The sequence below is a fragment of the Elephas maximus genome, chromosome 5 (assembly GCF_024166365.1).
Source record: "Elephas maximus indicus isolate mEleMax1 chromosome 5, mEleMax1 primary haplotype, whole genome shotgun sequence".
NCBI lineage: Eukaryota > Metazoa > Chordata > Mammalia > Proboscidea > Elephantidae > Elephas > Elephas maximus.
The window spans coordinates 142,857,833-142,879,646 of NC_064823.1; the positions used below are offsets into that span (position 1 = coordinate 142,857,833).

Here is a 21,814-nt window from a genome sequence, read left to right on the forward strand (position 1 = left end):
CATTGGCTCTCATTTTGTGTGTTAGAATGGGAGATGGCTTGAAAAACAAGAATTTCTTTTAGGGGGCACCTGCACAAGTGATTTGCTGGCTTTGATTGGTTCCCAGACTCTGGGTGATTTTTCTGGCAAGATTAGTCTAATTCTCCACTAGTCATAAAATGTAAATTTCTCTTGCTCTGAGAAAAAAAAAATAGCCACCTAGTATGTGTTGCAAACCAAATAGAATCTTCTTTATAAAGCCATCTCTGGCTCCATTCTTGACCTCCCACTGCCACTCAAGAAGAAGTAGAATCTCCCTGCTACTATGGTACTTTCCATACCTCCACAAAGACTTTTATCCAATGTTGCCTTGGATTATAGTTGTTTGCGTCTCTAAAACACTATCAGATAATCTCTGGAGTCAGACCTGGGTTTAAATCCTGGGTTAGCCACTTCATTGCTGAAACAGAGTACAATTCACTGAGCCCTCTGTTCCTCAGTTTCCTTTTGTAAAATGAAGATAATAATGTCACCTATCTCATAGGCTTAATGTGAGCCTACAGTGACAGAATCCCCACAAAGTGCTTAGTACACTAATCTGTCAAATTATGATTATTCTTTAAATATGAGCTATTATCACCTAAATTTGTTTTAATAGCTTTGAGCAATCCAAAGACTAGGAATAGGATTTTTATCACTCACAGTGCCTTGCAGAACACTTGGACCATAAATACATCAGTAAATATTTCATAAGTGAATACATGATAAATAAAAAAGAAACAAACAAAACAAAAAAAAAATTGGAGGAAGTTTAGTTTTTGACCAGGCCAACTGATGGAGTCTCTGAGACTAGGGTGTAGGAAAAAACAACAACAACAACAACAACAAGTTGTCTTCTTTCTTCTCCCCTGTTTAATGCCATCCCCAATGTGGAACCAGAAAAATACGACTAACCAGAATCCCTTTGTTCCCTGCCTCAGTTCATCCAAGGGCAGCCTCATCTCTCCTTTTGGAAAGAAGCATTGTTTCCTTCCAAAAGCTGCCTCTATTGCTGAAAATGAAGCAGAAACAGGTTCACCCCTGCCAGCAAATGGTGATTTTGAATAAACTGCATTTTGAGGAGGCGCTTGGAGGGCAAGAGTCAGAACGTCTCTAATTAGGTGTGTTCACCTTCCTGGGAAGAGGCAAAGGAAGACCTTAGAGTGGCAGCAAAGAAAGAGCAGCACTCCCAAAGTTTGCTTTCCAGACCCTCTTTTAAATGGTGAGACTTGAAACATCCCCAAATTAGTTTCTTAAGAGCACATCCTGTAAAAGATTTTGGAAAATGATTATAATAAAATAAAAACCAAATCCAAGCCCATTGCTGTCATATCGTTTTTTGACTCATGGCCGCTCTACATGTATCAGAGTAGAGCTGCCCTCCATAGGGTTTTCAATGGCTATAATCTTACAGAAGCAGATCACCAGGACTTTCTTCTGTGGTGCCACGGGGTGGGTTCGAACTGCCAACCTTACAGTTAATAGCCAAACACAAACAGTTTGCACCACTCAACAACCTATAATAAATATGTAATATAATACAGATAGTCCCTGAGTTATGACAGGGTTCCATTCTAATGACTACTCCTTCGTAAGTTGGTACTAAGTTGAATACCTCATTTTTTTAAATTAGTTTTCATTATTATTGCCTTTTATTATCAGTATCTTTATAAATTGTGTCTTTATTTGTCTTTGGGGGCTGGAAACATTACATCTGAGAATGATAACATCAGCAAATTACATGCTGCACTATTGCATGTAGTACATATTACTAATGATAAGATATACAAAAAAAAAAACAGTCATAAGTGCAGTTTGTCTTAACTCCAATACATCATAAGTTGGGGACTACCTGTATATAACCAGGATCCCTGGTAGTGCAGCAGTTAAGCACTCAACTGCTAACCGAAAGGTTGGCAGTTCAAATCAACAGTGGCTTTGAAAGAAAAAGACGTGGCAATTTGCTCTTGTAAATATTACAGCCTAGAAAATCCTATGGACAGTTGCACTCTGTCATGTTGAGTCACTGTAAGTTGAAAATTGACTCAATGACAGCTAACAACAACAGCATAATATATAACATGTGTCTGAGTCATCTAGTGCTGCTGTAATAGAAATACCACAAGTGGATGGCTTTGATAAAGTGAAATTTATTCTTTCACAGTCTAGTAAACTACAAGTCCAAATTCAGGGCATTGTCTCCAGGGGAAGGCTTTCTTTTCTTGGTTCCGGAGGGAGGTCCTTGTCAACAATCTTCCCCTGGTCGAGGAGGTTCTCAGCACAGGGATCCCAGGTCTAAAGGATGCATGTTCCTGCCCTTCGTTCTTGGTGGTATGAGGTCCCCATGTCTCTCTGTTTGCTTCTGTCTTTTATATCTCAAAAGAGATTGGCTTAAGACACTATCTAATCTTGTAGATCTCATCAATATAACTGTGGCTAATCCATCTAATTAACATCATAGTGATAGGATTTACAACACATAGGGAAATCACATCAGATGACAAAATGGTAGACAATCATACAATACTGTGAATCATGACCTAATCAAGTTGACAGATATTTTGGGGGGACACAGTTCAATCCATGACAACGGGTATTACAATTCTCATTCCTTTCCTCCTCCATCCTACCCCCAGGCAAGGGCATAAAACTTTCCAGGGCCTAAAGTTACATCACCAGAAATAGCAATCAGTCTTTTAAATAGTCAAAATAGAGAATTGGTTACTTATCCTGCTGGTATCGGTATGTTAGCAACAAGAAGTATTTATCTAGTGCTTAATATATACCTGGTCACCATTTAATAATTTACATGAGACCTGTCGTAATGTAATAGTTAAGTGAATGGCTATCAGTCCAACTACATCTGGTGCTTGAGACATTGTATAAGTCATTAACTCTTTCCAAGCCTCAGTTTCCTCAACTGTAAGATAAGAAATCTTTATCTTCCTTAAAGGATTATCATGATGGCGGGGCAGCCCATGTGCTTAGCACAGTGACTGGCAAAGTATTTACTACAGGGAGACTAAGTACCATTTACAAATATTATTGTACCTAATCCTCACCACACTTCCCATTTTGAAGATTAGGCAACTAAGGTTTAGAGAGTTTAAGTAACTTGAACGAAGCCAAAGAGCTATCTATAGCAACACTCAGGTTTCCTCTTTTTTATAGAACCATGATCCAGTATTTCTTCAGATGGTCTTTAAATTCAGGTGGGATATACTCAAGGTCATATTTTGGCTCTCATGGACTTGCTCTGATTTTCTTCAGTTTCAGCTTGAACTTGCATATGAGCAATAGATGGTCTGTTCCACAATCGGTCCCTGGCCTTGTTCTGACTTATGATATTGAACTTTTCCATCGGCTCTTTCCACAGATGTAGTCAATTTGATTTCTGTGTGTTCCATCTAGTGAGGTCCATGTGTATAGTCACTGTTTATGTTGGTGAAAGAAGGTATTTACAATGAAGAAGTCGTTGATTTTGCAAAATTCTATCTATTCCAGCATTGTTTCTATCTCCAAGGACATATTTTCCAACCACTGATCCTTCTTCTTTGTTTCCAACTTTTGCATTCCAATCACCAGTAATTATCAATGCATCTTCCTTGCATGTTAGATCAATTTCAGACTGCAGCAGCTGATAAAGAATTTCCATTTCTTCATCTTTGGCCCTAATGGTTGCTGTGTAAATTTGAATAATAGTCATATTAACTGGTCTTCCTTGTAGGCATATGGATATTATCCTATCACTGACAGCGTCATACTTCAGGATAGATCTTGAAATGTTCTTTTTGACAATGAATGCGACAGCATTCCTCTTCAAGTTGTCATTCCCAGCATAGTAGACTGTATGATTGTCCAATCAAAATGGTCAATACCAGTCCATTTCAGCTCACTAATGCCAGGATATCAATGTTTATGCATTCCATTTCATTTTTGACGATTTCCAATTTTCATAGATTCATACTTCATACGTTCCAGGTTCCAATTATTAATAGATGTTTGCAGCAGTTTCTTCTCCTTTTGAGTCATGCCACATCAGCAAACGAAGGTTCGGAAAGCTTTACTCCATCCACGTCATTAAGGTTTACTCTACTTTGAGGAGGCAGCTCTTCCCCAGTCATCTTTTGAGTGCCTTCCAACCTGGGGGGCTCATCTTCCAGTACTATATCAGACAATGTTCCGCTGCTATTCATATGGTTTTCACTGGCTAATGGTTTTCAGAAGTAGACTGCTGGGTCCTTCTTTCTAGTCTTAGTCTGGAAGCTCAGCTGAAACCTTTCATCCATGGGTGACCCTGCTGGTATCTGAATACCAGTGGCATAGCTTCCAGCATCACAGAAACACGTTAAGCTCCTACATTACAACAAACTGACAGACATGTGGGGGACATCATGCTTGGCAAAGTACAGGGTCAGCGGAAAAGAGGAAGACCCTCAACGAGGTGGATTGACACAGTGGCTGCAACAATGAGCTCAAGCATAACAACGATTTTAAGGATGGCGCAGGACCGGGCCATGTTTTGTTCTGTTGTGCATAAGGTCTCTATAGGTTGGAACCGACTTGACGGTACCGAACAACAACAATGATCCAGTATTTCTCTTTTAAAAGGGAATTGCAGTAAGGAGACAAATAACCCAATGAAAAAAATTGGCGTAGGATCTTAATAGACATTTTTCCCAAGAACCTATATGAATGACCAAAAAGAAGATGAAAAGATGCCCAAGATCATTAGCCATTAGTAAATACAAATCAAAAACCACAATGAGATACCACTTCACACCCACTAGCCTGGCCATAATAAAGAAGACAGACAATAACAAATGTTGGCAAGGATATGGAGAAACTGGAACCCTCATACATTGCTGGTGGGAATGTAAAATGGTGCAGCTGCTTAGAAAAATAGTCTGGCAGCTCCTCAAATGATTTAACATAGAGTCACCATATGACCCAGCAATTCCACTCCTAGGTATACACCCAAGAGAAATGAGAACATATATCCATATAAAAACTTGTACACAAATGAGCATAGCAGTATTATTCATAATAGCTCTAAAGTAGAAACAACCCAAATATCCATCAGTTGATGAAGAGTCAAATAAAATGTGATATATCCATACAATGCAATATTATTTAGAAATAAGAAGAAATAAAGTATTGGCAAGTGCTACAACATTGTTGAATCTTGAAGACATTTTGCAGAGTGAAAGAAGGTAGCCACATATTTGTGATAACATTTATATAAAATGTCCAGAATAAGTAAATCTATAGAGACAAAGTAGATTAGGGATTTCTTTGGGTTTGGGGGACAGGGAGAAATGGGGAGTGACTGCCAATGGGTATGAGTTTTTGGGGAGTGATAAAAATGCTCTAAAATTGATTGTGGTGATGGTTGCACAACTCTGAATGTACTAAAATCCATTGAATTGTACACATTAAGTAGATGAATTGTATAGTATGTGAACTATATCTCAATAAAGCTGCTCTTAAAAAAAAAAAAAAAAAGAATCCCAGGCCCTATAGGAAAACAATATATTAGATAAAATGTTTTAGTTTGAGTCCAAGCCATTATACTAAGAGTTGAATACATATGCTAAGTGACCTGACCTATTTGGACCACAGCATTCTTTCTGCTAAAAATCAAAAGCTTGGAGTGGCTGATATTCAAGGTATTCCTCACACAAGAGTTTCAAGATATTTGGGGCAGGGAGGCCTTGTATTACTTTCATTGGTCACATCAGCAGGAAGCACAAATCATACACTCATTAGACACTGAGGAAAGAACACCACCAAGATGTTCCAACATGCAGTGGACATGGCTCACCTTAAAGGCATAAACCCTGCTGTGGTTCGTATCCCCAGCACCTTGGAGAGGGCATCTCCTACTGGACTATGCAGACCCTCACAGAATCCACAGACTGTGTAGGGAATTGTGTCCTACCAGATGAATGAGACAGTCCTTGAGTATCACAAATGGTTAAGCATTCAACTACTAGCCAAAAAGTTGGTGGTCTGAGACTTCCCCAAAGTGCCTAGGAAGACAGGCCTGGTGATCTGCTTCCTAAAGATCACATCCTTGAAAACCTTATGCAGGAGTCCTACTTTGCACACATGGGGTCACCATGAGTCGGAATCGACTTGAGAGTAACTAATATCAACAGATAAATGAGAGATCAAGTGGCATTTTAGGGAAGGTGAGAGTATCAATTAGATTCAACAACTAGTCACTGTCTTTAATGTGCCAGGCACTGTTCTGGATTTGAGTATATCTCAATGAACAAGATTGAAAAAATCTCTGCCATCATAGAGCTTATATTCTAGCAGGGGGAGATATTAGATAAACAAGTAAACACATGTATGTGCCGAATTGTAACAATGATTTGTAGGAAAATAATGCCTGTTCAGAGGGTAGTGATTTCAGGGCCAAGGGAAGGGGTGTTATTCTAGATAGTGAGGTTAGCAAAGACTTCTCTGTTATGGGAATATTGGAGCTAAGACCTAAATAAAGTCATAAAAAAAAAAAAAGTTGCCTTCAAGTCAACTCCAACTCTCCAACTCATGGTGACCACATGTGTGTCTAAGTAGAAGTGTGCTCCAAAGGGTTTTCAATCTCTGATTTTTCAGAAGTAGATCACCAGACCTTTCTTTTAAGGTGTCTCTGGGTGGACTCAAACCTGTATCTCACCCAGGGACTCTAAAGTCACTTATTTGTGGGAATATCTGGTGATAAGCATTCTAACAGAGAGAACAGTGAGGGCAAAGACTTAAGCTTATGAAGTAGACTGAATGGAAAACCAGCAGGCACAGGAAGAGCAACACAGCTTCAAGGGAACCTGTCATTGTAACATCCAGGCTGAGTAGAAAGGCTCACACCCTGGCACTTTGCACTAGCTCCATGGCCACACTCATTTCTCAGCCCAACTACATCAACATAACTTTAACTGTAAACTAGAAGAGCCTACTCGTTGATATTCACTGAAGGGCTTCACTGAGTTGGCTGTGGCAGAAAAACATAGAAAAATAACCTTTGAAGACCAGAGATGACATAAGATTGAGTTATAATAATCTTGTGAGAGAGCAGGAAGGAAGATCAATGAATTCATTTAACTACAAGTTTGGAAATGTTTTGTGTTCCAAAGTTACTGGGGTTAATAGATTAATTAGAATGTCACAAAACAGTTTGAGAGGATAATTTTGGGTAAGAAAAAAAAAATTATTCTTGTGCTGATAAGTACTTGTGCCAATGTCTGGGTTTTTAACTCATTTAGATTAATGGGAGGAAATAATAGGCTTCGAGGTAAACAAATCAGAATCTGAATCTGGGACCTATTACTCCTTAGCCATATAACCTTGGGTATGCCACTTAAACTCTCTGAGACTTAGCATTTCCTCTGTAAATCTTGGAAAATTATAACTACTTTCATAATGGTTGAGAGTGAAAAACAATGTGTGTAAAGCATCTAGCATGTGGCTGTTGTCTAATTAATGGTGAATGTTATTATTTAAGGAGCCCGAGTGGCGCAGTGGATAAGAGCTCAGTTGCTAACGAAAAGGTCAGTAGTTCAAATCCACCAGCTAGTCCTTGGAAACCATATAGGGCAGCTCTACTCTGTTCTGTAGAGTTGCTATGAGCTGAAATTGACTTGACAGCAATGGGTTTTTTTTATTATTATTATCTAAGGAGCTCTGGTAGCACAATGGTTAAACCCTCAGCTGCTTAACCATTAAACGCTCACTTGGCGATTCAAACCCATCAGTGGTCCACAGGAGAAAAGACCTAGTAATCTGCTCCTATAAACATTACAGCCAAGAAAACCCTATGGGGCAGTTCTACTTTGTCATGTAGGGTTGCTATGAGTTGGAATTGACTCCAGGACACACAAAAATCACAATTATTGTTTAATAAAATATCTATACTATACATCCAAAAAGTACAAAGTTCCCTCCATGGGAGCATTATGGGGGATGTAAAGGTAAAGAATGGGGGCAGTGGTGGTTCAGAGGTAGAATTCTCGCCTTCACGTGGGAGACCCAGGTTCAATTCCTGGCCAGTGCACCTCGTGCACAGCCACCACCCACCTGTCAATGGAGACTTGAGTGTTGCTATGACAATGAACAGGTTTGAGCAGAGCTTCCAGACTAAGACAAACTAGGAAGAGAGATCTAGTGATCTACTTCGAAAATCAGCCCCTGAAAACCCTATGGATCACAACAGTGAGATCTGCAGTCAATCAAGGGAATGACGGAGGACCAGGCAGTATTTTATTCCCATGTGTATGGGGGTTGCCATGAGTGGGAGGCCAACTCGACGGCAGCTAAGAATAACAACAAAGAAAGGTGTGATTTCTGCCCTCTAGAAGTTTATGCTTTAGTCCATTCACCTTTAGAACAAGGATGTGTACACAAGTATATATGATATAATGCGTGAGAACTCATCCCATAAAAAGGGAGAGGTATTATCCAATTCCAGTTGGAGAAGTTTCATAGAAGGCTTTAGGAATTTGACAGGCAGAGATGGTGCAGAAAGGCTTTTCCAAACAGGATGGACTGAACAAAGGCCTGGAGATGGGGAAGCTCAGAATAAGTTTTGAGGAAGGAAGGAGCTGTCAGGTAGAACGTGTGGACTGAGGTAGGACCGATACGATGAAATCCACAGGCTGATACCAGATCGTAGGGAGACCCAGTCACTGTTTAAAGGAACTTGAACTTATTGCAGTAGGTAAATAGGGAGCCGTGGATGGTTTTTTACTAGGGCAATGATAAGATCAGGTCTGTATTTCAGAGCAATTACTCTCAACTCTGCATAATATGAAATAGAGCACAGAGAGACTGATAAAAAGAAGAGCTAGTAGTGACTGAGAACTCATCTTGTTCTAACAGTGTTACTCAAGAATTCCCTCAACAGTTGTTGTTAGTTGACATTGATAGATTCCAACCCCCTTTTAAGAGATGAGAAAAATTAAAGCAGAGAGATGTTAAGTAACTTACCCAAGGTCACACAGCTAGTAAGTGACAGATCTTGGAGAAGAATTCAGGAAGTCTATGCTCTAAACCCTTTCACTATACTGCCTTAAAAGCCAATCAAAGGTCAGGGATGCCTGTGTTCTACTCTGCTCTGCCTTTGCCTCAGTTTACTTATCTATGAAATAGGAGACTTGAATTAACTTTCAGAGATGCTTTCTAGCTCCTGTTTTCTATAATTGTGTATTTTAATTTGGGACTGATCTAGGGAGAAACAAAAAACTGAAATGGAATGGTTTTTGCAAGATAGAAAACTCCAGGCAAGTTTTCTTTCTGTTTATTTATTTATTTCTCAAACTTTTCCTGGTATAAAATTTGCTTACACCAATTAAAAACAACAAAAACAAAACAAGCATGGGAGGTGCACATGAAGCAAACAAACAAAAAACATTTATTTTGGTGTACCAAATGATAATACGATAACGCATGATGAGGTAGCTGGTAAACTCTAAAATACTAGGCAAGAGTTAAGAACACATATTAGTGTATCATACCTGTGCTTTGAAACGGTATGATAGATACTATTCAAACCAGATTTTTAGTTCACAAAGATCTAAACCGAGCCCTAGGATAAGGCAAGTAACTGAAAAGAAGAAAGTCGATATTCAGGAATCCCTCACACCTCCTTTCTCTCGGCACTCAACTAGTCTGGACAAAATACCCAGCTTGTTTTCCCTGCCGGGTAAACAGTGTTTCTGGAGCAGCTGAGTCCAGGCTGTCACTCTGCCTCTAGGCGTGTTCAGGGATTTCTTGTCCTTTCCAGATGCGGTGATCTGGTCCCCGTCTGCAGCAGGAGTCCAGCCGGTGGTTAGTTTCCGTTTCCAAGGCAACTGACCAGCCCAACAAAGCCACCAGCAGCAGCGCGGCGCGGGCGCGCGTTGTTCCAAGCCAAGCCAAGCCATCACTGCCGCGCGTCATGTTTCCTCGGGACGTTCCTGGGTCACCTCCTGGGTCTTCGGGTGATGTGCGCGTTCCAGCATACGTGGCTGTCGTTCTGTGTAAAAGTGATAAGGAGGAAGCCGAAAATTCTGACAGGCCCGACTTGATCCGCTACCACTCTGGCCTCTGCTACAGTAGACAGGATGAATGCATTTCTCTCTCTCTCACGCCCTTTCTCTCTGCCTCTCCCTTCTCTCTCGCTCCTCTCTCTCTCTCTCTGTGTCTCTCTCTCTCCGCTCAAGCTCTCCTCCTCCCCTTCCTCGGCAGTAGCCTTCTTAACGTAGTTTAATGGCTTTACAAAGAAAGCCAGGCAGAGGAACACTTCTCAGTGGCTGTGGTTGGACCATGACCTAGCTGACCATGAACTTGGAAGGGCTTGAAATGATAGCAGTTCTGATCGTCATTGTGCTTTTTGTTAAATTATTGGAACAATTTGGGCTGATTGAAGCAGGTTTAGAAGGTAAGGGAGTGCTCTTCAGTGACTTCTAAAAATTCTCTTGTTTTGCAATAAAAATTTCTTAAGCAAATGTAAGAGGCACCTGAAATGAGAATCAGAGAAATGCTGCTCTGAGACGGACTTGAAGAGAGGCAGGCGTTTCAGGGTACGAAAGATAAATAAAATAAACTTTCTGTAAGTTGCAGTAATGATTTCACAGCAAAAGGGAATTAAAACTATGAGAAACACTTTAAATCAAAGTGTTCGAACCAAACCTGTGGAGACTAAGGCTTTATCATGGATATGTCTGCTTACATTAAGAGACTCAATCAATTTCGATGTTAAATTATTTTATCTCATATCCCCTTTTATTATCTAAGCAATTTTTACTTGAGTATGTTGTGAGGTGCACTTGTTTCTTGCTAGGCAAATGCATCCATTCAATGGCAAATGGACATATATTTTTATGATTTTAAGATTGGAGCCAAAGAATGATAAGCTTTTTATAAGGTCCTCTTGAGAAGTATTTATAATAATATTACCTATTTTGCAAAACAGCAAAGAGTCTAAAGGGAAGAAAGTCTCCAACTCACAGGCATAGAACGGACTTTAACATGCATTCCAAATAACCAATTGTTTTTCAAGTGTTGCTGTTTACGTTTATCAGAGGCTCATTCTCCTGCTTGCCTGAACAAGAATCACGTTTATTTTAAAACTCAGGTGTGCACTTGCCTGTATCTTTTCTTGCATGACATTTTTCTTTGAGGATCTGAATAGATTTAGATCATTTATTTTCTTACATAGTCTCTTGAGAGTATGTTTGCATACAGCCACTCCATGTTTCTCTAAAGTTGTCAGAGCAATTTTTAAAAGCATCCCGAGATGATGGTCCAGGTAGTTATGCTTTGATATTCGTCTTGCTTCACATTTTAAACTTGAGTCAAAATGCAAATGTGTTAAAAATGTATCTATATCCAACTAATCTAACCAGAGAATGCTTTCCATGTGTAACACAAGGAAAATTGCATTTACAAGTAGCAAACATCAAATTAAAATTAAGTGTGTCACTCTGATGTAGGTTATCAGAAGCCTACATTTGTAACTCATTGCCGGGAGTGGGATAAGGCAGAAAGCAGGGTTTGTGAAAGCAATGTTGAAATAAGTTTTCCCAATGCATTCTGCAGTCTGCGATGGAAACATTTGTGATTCTAGGAAGAAGATAAACTCTGAATTCTGCAAGCGATGACTGCTCTTTAAAATTGACTTTATCTTGTGCATTGTCATGAAACCAGTAACTTGGTTTGGCTTCTCTGTTCATTAGTGTGTTATTTTACTTAGCAAATGTGATGGGGACCTCCCATTTTAAGACACTGGTTTTATTTTCTCCGAGACCTGCAGTTATATGGGATACTGTTGAAATTCGTAGCTTTGTTGAAGGACTTCTTTTTCCTTGTTTCATGGATGACGTGTGGTCATTCTCTAAACCCTTGCGTTGAGGGCTTTCACTCTGGATTTTGTGATGCAACCTACTCTAGAATTGGTTTTGTTTGTTTCAGGAGTTCAAACATTCACTCTCACAAATGAAAACACAAGTTCCTTCTTCTAGGGGCTACTAACTTCTCTGAAAGTATTTTTTTTTTTCATTTTCCTTATTATATTCAAAACTGTACTGATTTTTATTTGTGTGAACAGCTTCTTCCTCCTCATATTTTAAAATATCAGTGTTTTCCAGGTCAACGTTGTAGAAATAGTATGGAGGGAACGTGCTTTAATATGAATCTGTATCAGATTTCTGGGTTCTAGAAAGTATCTTTAAATGGTAAAAATGTTTATAACCACATTAAAGAGAATTATGTTTAATGTGTAAAAGTGAATAAAGATAAAAGCCAACAGTGTTTTCCATTTTGAAGTTTGTATATCTTAAGAGTGAGTCTTAGAGTCAGAAAAGCTTCAAAACAAGATTTGAGTTGGCTGGTACCTAGCTCACTGGAGATAGAAAACAAATAAACTGTGTTATATCCCGCTGTGTATAGTTTATATCCATAGATCAGAATGTGTACACTCTAAAGTTGAAGCATAATTATAATTAATAAAAAGGATAAACAACATTTAATACCAAGAGAACATTTTTATAGATTCTCTGAAACTTTCTATAATAAAAAAAAAACAAAACAAAAACATTGATGCTTACTTCATTCGGATTTATTTCCACAGAGGTGGTTATCCCCCCCACCCCCCATTTTGCATATCAAAGGCTGGGTCAATAATTCCTTTCATCTTCATCATTGTCTACACAAGTGTTCTATCAAAGAAGTTTCCATTTTAGTAGAAAAATTTGAACCTAGGGTAAAGATAATTTTGATGATTTTCCCTAAACTCTCAAACCTTTTCACTTAACCTTAGAACTAAGGTAGCCATCACTCATAATGTAGTTTTTCTTTTTGCATTATTATACATGCAATATTCATGTTGTCAGGGGCATATAAAATACTGTGTTTGACTAATGTAGTTATTATCTTGATTTTAATATGTACAGAATACATGTAATTCAAAATAAACCGGTAATATTAAAGTCTGAAATATTTGTATTTGCTTATCTTTGAGTACTTTCTCAACTCCTGTTCTTTGTAAAAACTGGTAATGGGTCCTACAGGTCCTGCTCCAGTCTCTGTGTGGCATGTGTGAATGCATGATACTACCCATAGATCCGTGTCATATACTTTTAACCTAAAAGTTAATAAATTTAGCAGGTGTAATAACAGTAGGAGTATAGGTCCTTTTTCTTCCCCTGCCACTCTCCAGCTTTCTAACCTTGGATAAGTCACTTTACTTCTTTAGCTCTTGGTTGTCTAAAATGAGAAATTTGGACTAGATGATCTCCATGGAACGTTCCATTTCAAAAAGTCTATGAGTCCATCAGGTAATTAAAATTTTATCATTTACATAACACGTATTCTTTCTCATGAAATAGGTACCCATGGCCTACTTTGGAATAGATATGGAGTGCAGCTGGTAGACGAATCTTGGCTCCTCTTCCACAGTGGGATAATTCATCAGACCTCAGGGGGAGTTTCATTGTGTTTCAAGAGAATAGAGAAATGTCCTTTCCTGTAGCTCTAGAGTGTGACATTTGGGGCTGCTATTTTAGGCATCCTTGTGATAGCATCTCAAAACTTCCATGGGATTCCAATAACAAAAAAGCACCTTATGTTATAATTTATTAATATTTAGAACTTCAGGGGTTTTTTGTTTTTGTAATTCAAGAAAACTTTGGAAAGTTTCCTTTTGAAGTAGTCTTATTAGCAAATCAGCATGCAGATAAGAGTGGTAACCTGAGCAAGTTTTCAGGATAATGCACCCTGTGAGTGGCCAGGGTTTTAAATTCACAGTCTCTTTCTACTTAGCAAAGAGTTTAGGAAGCGCCAAAGTTATGCTACCTTGGAATACTCCTAAAAATCTCACCAAATTGTCTCTTATCCAGCTACAAAAAAGAAAGTGCTTTTCTGTTAGTACATTCCAGGGAGAAATTGAATCAAATTTTTAATGGGAAGCTATTTCATTATCTCTGTATGAAAGACTGGGCTGTGAAAATATCAACTTTTCATCCAAATATGTATTAAATCGTGCAGAAGTCATTACTGAGTTAAGAACCATCCTTCTCCTTACTACCAACCTTAACAAAAGGCAAAATTTTACAAAAATGCGTTCAGTTAACAGACGTGATTTGAAAAAAGAAAAATCACTTCTATTGGTAATTTTCCATAAAAAAGACAAAAAAGAGATCAACCGAGAATCTAAATCCTTTTTATAATAAGCATTCAATTTTTTTTTTTGTATTTATCCAGCTTACTTTATTTCACAGGTATCTGTAATACTGTAATACAAGCTTCGTTAAGAGTTCTAAACAAAGTATTACCATATGCACTGAAATGGATTTTTGCAACCTCCATTCTTAACTTTCCTGTGCATTTGAAGAGGCGTGGACATGTCAGCTATGTCAAAAAATTGGAGCAACTGGAAAACAACTGATTGTGTGTCCATATCATGATGTTTAATGAGGGCCAAGGGGCAGAAGTCACTGGAAGGAGGTTATTATTTCTGTGGCAAATTGCTTAATTAAAATTCATAAAGCAGAGTCTTTTTAAAACTCTCCCAGCATTCCCTTTCCCCAACTGCAATGAGAAGGCAATACTGATGTGTATTAGAAATATTACAATAGCCTCTCTAAACTGTAATGTTTAAGAAAACTAAAAATAATTTATGGTGATGTTAGAAAACAAACATGATATCCTGTCACATTGTCTAGGAATGGAACAAAGGGAATACCTTTACCATTCAGCATTCTTTAGGCTCTCTTATTTCAAAAGGAAACCCTGGTGGTGTAGTGGTTAGGCGTTTGGCTGCTAACCAAAAGGTCAGGAGCTCAAATCCACCAGGCACTCTTTGGAAACCCTATGGGGCAGTTCTACTCTGTCCTATAGGGTCACTATGAGTCAGAATCGACTCAATGGCAATGGATTTTGTTTTGGTTTTGTTTCAAGAATTAAAAAAACAAAAAACATTGCCATCAAGTCAATTTCAACTCACAATAACCCAATAGGACAGAGCAGCACTTCCCTATACGGTTTCCAAGGAGAGGCTGGTGGATTGGAACTGCCAATATTTTGCTTATCAGGCAAGCGCTTGACCACTGAGCCTCCAGAGCTCCATTTCAAGAATAAAAAACCGGTAGCAGTTGAGTCGATTCCAACTCATAGCAACCCTACAGAATAAATAGTAGTGCTTAAAAGGGATTAGGGCAGAAGAGGAAGTAGTATGCTCAAAGATTACACTTAAAGGATCTGAAGTTCTATTGCCTGGGTTCTAATCACAGCTTCACCTCTTATTAGCCATGTAATTTTGGACAATTTCTTAACCTCTATAATCGTTTTTTTAATCCATAAAATGGGATAATTCATATATAATATTGTCATCTTGTTTTATTGAGAAGCACTCATAAACCAGGCAGTTGCTAAATGCAGCATACTATAGTATAAAACAAAAAAACAAACCCACTGCTGTTGAGTTGATTCCAGCTCAAAGCGACCCTATAGGACAGAGTAGAACTGCCATGTAGAGTTTCCAAGGAGCACCTGGCAGATTTGAACTGCCGACCTTTTGGTTAGCAGCTGTAGCACTTAACCACTATGCCACCACAGTTTCCGTAGTAATAGTACAATATAGTTATAGTATAGTATAGTACAGTACAGTATAGTATAGTATAACCCATAAAATTATAGCATAATAAATATCTCCTTTAATCTTCACAATAGTTCTATGAGTTATGTACTATTATTCCCAGCTTAGAGATGAGAGAACTAAGACCTTAAGAGCCTAAGTAACTTGGCTGAAGGTTACTTAGCCAAGACTCCATATCCTATTCTATAATCTTATTTTCTTAGGCATGACAGCATAATAGCAGTGGCCAATAATTTGGTGAAAGCATTAGATCAGGTATCCGTTATCTCTTTCCACAAGCATTTTTTGAACACATGCTCTATGTGGGAAACTCTCAATAACTACCATTGTTTAATAAGTATAATTTTCATATTGTATCGTCCTAAACGGAGCATAAAATAAAAGGTCCCTGACCTATGTATTAGGCAAGATATTCAAATATAAATGAATCTGAATTAAGTTCTAGAGAAATCAAGTCCAGTCTTTCACTGGTTTTAGGTTAGGAATAGAAAGAAGGTAGATTTAGGTGTTCATGCTCAGATGAAGCACAGTGTCTGTGTGGTTTGTCTTTGGTGACAGGTGGGATTGCTGGAAAAAGATGGGACAGAGAAAGGATGGTCATTTTGGAGAAGGCAGGAAATTCAATTTAAGATGCTACTGTGAAGAGATGAGGCCTTGAATATAGGAGGGAGGTTATTTAGGAAAGGGTCTGAGATGTAAGGAGTGGGTAAAGCAGAAGTACTAAGATGATTCATATTCAAGTAAGATTTTGGAGCAAGAGGTTCCAGCATTGATCTAGAGCAGAAAGGAAGTCTCAGTGAGATTTTAAAGCTTGGACTAGATGGTCAGAAACAGAGAACACATATTCCAGCCTTTGTCAGTAAGTATAAAGCCAGAAGGAGCACAAATGGTTCCAGTTACGGGAATCAGAGTGGAAAGGAGGGAAGAAAGCTTATCTTAGTTGACAGCATACGATAGGACAATCAGCATGATAGGCATATTACACATCCATCCTGTGGAATTATCCCATCAACCATGCAGGACTGTAGGTGTTATCTCCATTTTTTTCAGATGAATAAACTGAAGGTTCAGAGGCATAAATACCTGGCTCAAGGTCACAAGGGAATAAGCAAAGGAATCTGGATATGTTCTAATACCTTCATAGTGACACTGATCCAAATTCTTTTCACTGTAACTATGAAAGATCAGTATTCAAAAATAGAATAAAACATATACAGGTAAATAAAAACCATATCATATACAATTTTTCCACAGAATATGCCTATAAAAATCAAAACTACCTGATTTTTTTTTTTTTGGTGGTTGTTGTATTTGTGTGTGTGTGTGTGTGTGTGTGTGCTTAAGATGAAGGTTTACAGAATAAATTAGTCTCTCATTAAACAATGAATATAAATATTGTTTTGTAACATTGGTTGCCAACCCCGCAACATGTCAACACTCTCCCCTTCTTGACCTTGGGCTCCCCATTTCCATTCATCCAGCTTTCCTGTTCCCTCCTGCTTTCTTGTCCTTGCCCCTGGGCTGGTGGGCTTATTTCATCTTGTATATATGGTTGAGCTATGTGTGTTATTGTTTGTTTTATGGACCTGTCTAATCTTTGGCTGAAGGGTAAGCCTCAGGAGTGACTTCAGTACTGAGTTAAAAGTGTGTCCATGGTTCATACTCTCGGGGTTTATAAAACTACCTGATTTTTATAAGATTAATTTTTTTTCTAGGTCCATGTAGAGACATGGCACAGCTATGATAATGAGCCAAAACACATGAATTAAAGAAGAGAAAAATAAAAGAAGGAAAGATGCATCTATAATTTGTATGATTGAAACTCTGACTTATCAAAACTTCTTAGAGTGAAAGGGCCCTCAGAAATGACCAGTTCCAAGTCAGTCATTTCTTAGATGAGGAAACTGAGTCCCAGAGGGATGGAGTGAGTTACCAAATGACTTGGTCTTGACAGAACTGTTTCCTAAGGCTCTTAATTAAAATAATCTAATTAGTTATACTCAGAAAATAAACTTCAGATGTAACCTAAGTTCTATAAAATACTTACTCAAATTCCAGCTCTTCTAAGTTGATCTGAAAATGGACCAATCTCTCCAAAGTCCCCAAATTCTAAGATGTAGGTAATGGTGAAGTTGCTTGCTGGTATAAGTTTATCCTTAGAGATGGATGACACTAAAAGCATCCCTGGGCCAAGAGACTTGACAATAAAGTGTGGTGTTTTTCAACTCTACAATTTCTGTTAGGAGAAGAGAATAAGCTTAACAGTACAGGGTCATGCCAACTGAATACTGCTCATTAGAACAGTGGATGAATTTCTGGAAGGCCCAGATCCAATACCCTATAGATACATATACAAATCACAATGGCAGTCATCCTAATTGCTAGCCTCTCTGATTATTAAAAGTAGGAAGCCAAACCCTTCACCTCCCTCACTATATCCTCTAATGCCACCACCAGAGAGCACTATCCTGATCCCACTGTCTGAAGTTCTCTCCCATTATTCAGGGTCTTGGAAGCAGTTCTGTGAAAACTATTTGAACAGGTTAAGATGAAGATGATGTTTTCATCATCAGGAAAACACTGCACTTAAACTATACCAGTGTTTTTAGTTCTTACACGGAGGCCATCAAGTGCAGATGCTAAGAGCACAAACTCTAAAGCTGTAATAATTGGATTTCATAATAATTGAGTTCCAGGTCTAACACTTAGTAGTTATATGACCTTGGGTAAGAACCCCGACTTTCCTGTACCTCAGTTCACTTACCTGCTAAATAGGAATGATGCTAACACCTTCCTCTCCTATTTGTGTAGACTGATGTGCTTAGAATCCTGTCTAGGAAATAATAAATAATATGTATGTTTTGCCATTGTGTCCAGACAACATCATCTTTCCAGTCAAAGAAAAGAGGCTCCCACCCAATATCCAAAACAGGAAGTAGAATTCATTGCTTGCTAGCAAGTGAAAGCTGTGCTTGCAGGATACAGTCACTGCTGGCGCTATGTAGGGTTTTACTCTTTCTAAAGCATTGTTCACTATGATTGAGAATAGACTCTATGGCAACGGGTTTTTTTTTTTTTTTTACTTTTTAACTTGTTAAAGCATGGTAACTAATATGAAGTTGTCATTGATCGATTGGCTTGGGCTTAAAAGTGGTTCTGGTGATTACTTGTTACTATAATCAAAGAACAATCAGTCATCTCCTTTTTTGAAATTAAAGTACAAGGACTTTTCATTTTCATGGGAAAAACATTTTACTGAGTCTCTCCCACAGGTCAGCCACTGTTCTAGATGCTGGAAATGCAACAGTAAACAAAACAGACAAAACTTCTGTTCTTGCCAAGCTGATCTGCTAAATTTTCAGATACAGACTATAAATGCTACAGAGAAGTACAGGAGACAGAATAGACAGAATAATAGTCAGCCACTCATTCACTAAACATGTTTGCCTCTACTATTCTCTACACATTTTCCCAAGCACTGTGGATACAACAGTGAACAGTCCTTGTCCTTGTGAAATTTATGTACTGTTGGGGGAACAAGAGAAAAAGATAAACAGACAGAGGAACATATAATCTGATTGTAGGTAGAGACAAGCACAATGAAGATAAGCAAAATATGGTAAGGGCATAGAAACGGGGTGCTACTTATCATAGAGTGATCATAGAAGGCCTTTCTGAAGGACTCTCTTTTATTTATTTTTTATTGTGCTTTAGATGAAGGTTTACAGAACAAATTAGTTTCTCATTAAACAATACACATATCGTTTTGTGACACTGGTTGCCAATCCCATGACATGTCAACATTCTCCTCCTGAAGAATTCACTTTTCTGCAAATATTTTCAAGAAATGAGCATGTGAGACTCAGAAGAGTCGGGTCAAGAGGATTCTAGGCAGAGGGACTACCAAGTACAACATCCTTGAGCTAGGAGTGGGCTCTGTTTCTCCAGGGGTCACAAGAAGACCAGTGTAGCTGGAGTAGATTAAGCAAGGTGGATTAGAGGGAAGAGAAGTGAAGAGATAACCAAGGGCATATGATGCAAGGGCATTGCAAGGACTTTTGGTTTTGTTCTTTGTTTAATGGGAAGCCACTGAAGGATTAGGTTAAGAGTCTCTACATGGTCCCTTGATTTCTTTCCTAGGCATTTATATCAGTTTCTATACCATAAGTGCCTGCCTCAATCTCTATGTTGGGGTCTATTCCCAGATACCTCTTTGCCCTGTGCTAGACAACTGCCAGGACATTGATTCATTACCTTTTGTCAGATCTTTGGATAATTTCCTATACTGTCCATCTTGATCTTCCAGCACCTACATGGGCTGAAATTTCACCCCTCTTTCTTAAACTAGGTTTACCCTTCTAGTCTGCACTTCTCCTTACCAGGCTGTTTCAAGAGCCATGGGTCTTGAAACAGCCTTAATTGCATCTTGAAGAACAATGTGGATTGTCTTGTTAAGACTTTAAAAACAAAAATACAGTTGCCATCAAGTCCATTCCAACTCATGGTGAGCCCATGTGTCAGAGTAGAACTGTGCTCCGTAGAGTTTTCAATGGCTGATATTTGGAAGTAGACTGCCATGCTTTTCCTCTGAGGAACCTATGGTATACTCAAACCTCCAACCTTTGGCTTAGCAGCTCAGAGTGTTAACCGTTTGCACTGCCCAGGGACTCCTAATAAGGTTTAAAGGTCAATGATATTCCTGAGTGCCTGCCTGTGGAGAGTGTATGACAGTGGAGGGAAAAGGGCAAATTTCACAAAAAGGAAAATCATGTTTTGTTTTTATTTTTTCCATTGAGTACCTCCTCCCCCCTCCCCACATATTAGCTTCAAAAATACCGAAAACCCAAAACTCGTCGTCAAGTAGATTCCAACTCATAGCAACCCTATAGGACAGAGTAGCATTGCCCCATAGGGTTTCCAAGGCAGTAAATCTTTACAGAAGCAGAATGCTGCATCTTTCTCCCATGAAGCAGCTGGTGGGTACAGAGCAGCTGGTGGATTCGAACTGTGAACCCTTTCAGTTAGCGGCCAAGCGCTTTAAGCACTGTGCCACCAGGGATCCGAGCTTCAAAAATAGATGTGAAAATTGGTCATATTCCAAACTGAGATGAGAATAAAAATTTTATATCCCAGATAGTTGTACTAATAATTATGTTTTTGAAACTAGTAAGAATCTTAGAGACTTTAATCCAACCCCCTGATTATATGGATGAGTAAATTGGGACCTGGAAAGGTTAATTGACTTGTGAGAGATCATAAAGCTAATTAATAGCATACGCACCTTAAAAATTATGTTATCTATGATAGAGTGACAAATTTTGTTCTAGATGAGGAGCCAAGCATTTTACATATTTACTGTAACTAATGTTTGTGAAACCTTTAAGAATACAATATTATCATCTATAATTCAGGTGAGGGAATTCAGGCTCTTTATTTACTTGAGGATATGTTACCAATGTTTTTTCATCATATTGCTATTTTGTAGCTTTATTGGCTTATTTCCAGGAAGAAGAGGAGATTTTCCAATGCACAGGCAGAAATGGGGCCCCTGACAAAACTAATGAGGTATGCCAAAATATGATGACAGACTAGGTGAGGTGGGGAGCCAAGATTTGGTTCAGTAGGAAGCTAAGGCATAGATCTCATTGTCCGGGCATCTGGTGAAGACGCAGAGTCTAAATTTCAAATGCCTGGTGCTCAGGCATTTAGACAAGTATCAAATGAGTATACAAAGTGAGAGACCTCAGTAGGTTGGTGTTGGAGGTGGTAAGCATCACATGTTAATGATACCAAAAACACCCTAAAGAGCACTTTACTAAGCATATGCCAGGCAATATGGTGAGCACTTTATATATATATATTATTCACATTGAGCACACTTTTTAGGACCAGTAATAACTGAATATTTAGCAAATGAGAAAGTATAGGCTTAGTAAGTTTCAGTCACTTGTCCAAGAACATACACCTAGACATGGTCAAGGGGGTTTCAAATCCAGGCTGTCTTTCTGCAGAGCACAGTTTTCCAACCATCTTGTTCTTGCCCTCCAGATAGTTCTGGATCATGAGCAGAAGCAGAATTATTGTTTTTAGGTGCCACTGAGTTGATTCTGACTCATAACCACCCCAGGTACAACAAAAGGAAACGCTGCCAGGTCCTGCTCC

General features: G+C 38.6%; 1 protein-coding gene across 2 annotated transcripts in view; it reads left to right on the forward strand.

Annotated features, from left to right (window-relative positions):
• The first annotated feature begins 10,033 nt into the window (after positions 1-10,033).
• Positions 10,034-21,814, forward strand: part of KCNIP4 (potassium voltage-gated channel interacting protein 4) — a 674,319-nt gene continuing 662,538 nt past the window's right edge. The window contains exon 1 of one of the 2 annotated variants that reach the window (XM_049886446.1): positions 10,034-10,438. In XM_049886446.1, coding sequence (XP_049742403.1) covers positions 10,339-10,438 — 100 coding nt within the window. In that variant the 5' untranslated portion in view covers positions 10,034-10,338. The remainder of the gene's footprint in view (positions 10,439-21,814) is intronic. The other variant, XM_049886447.1, reaches the window with a different exon arrangement.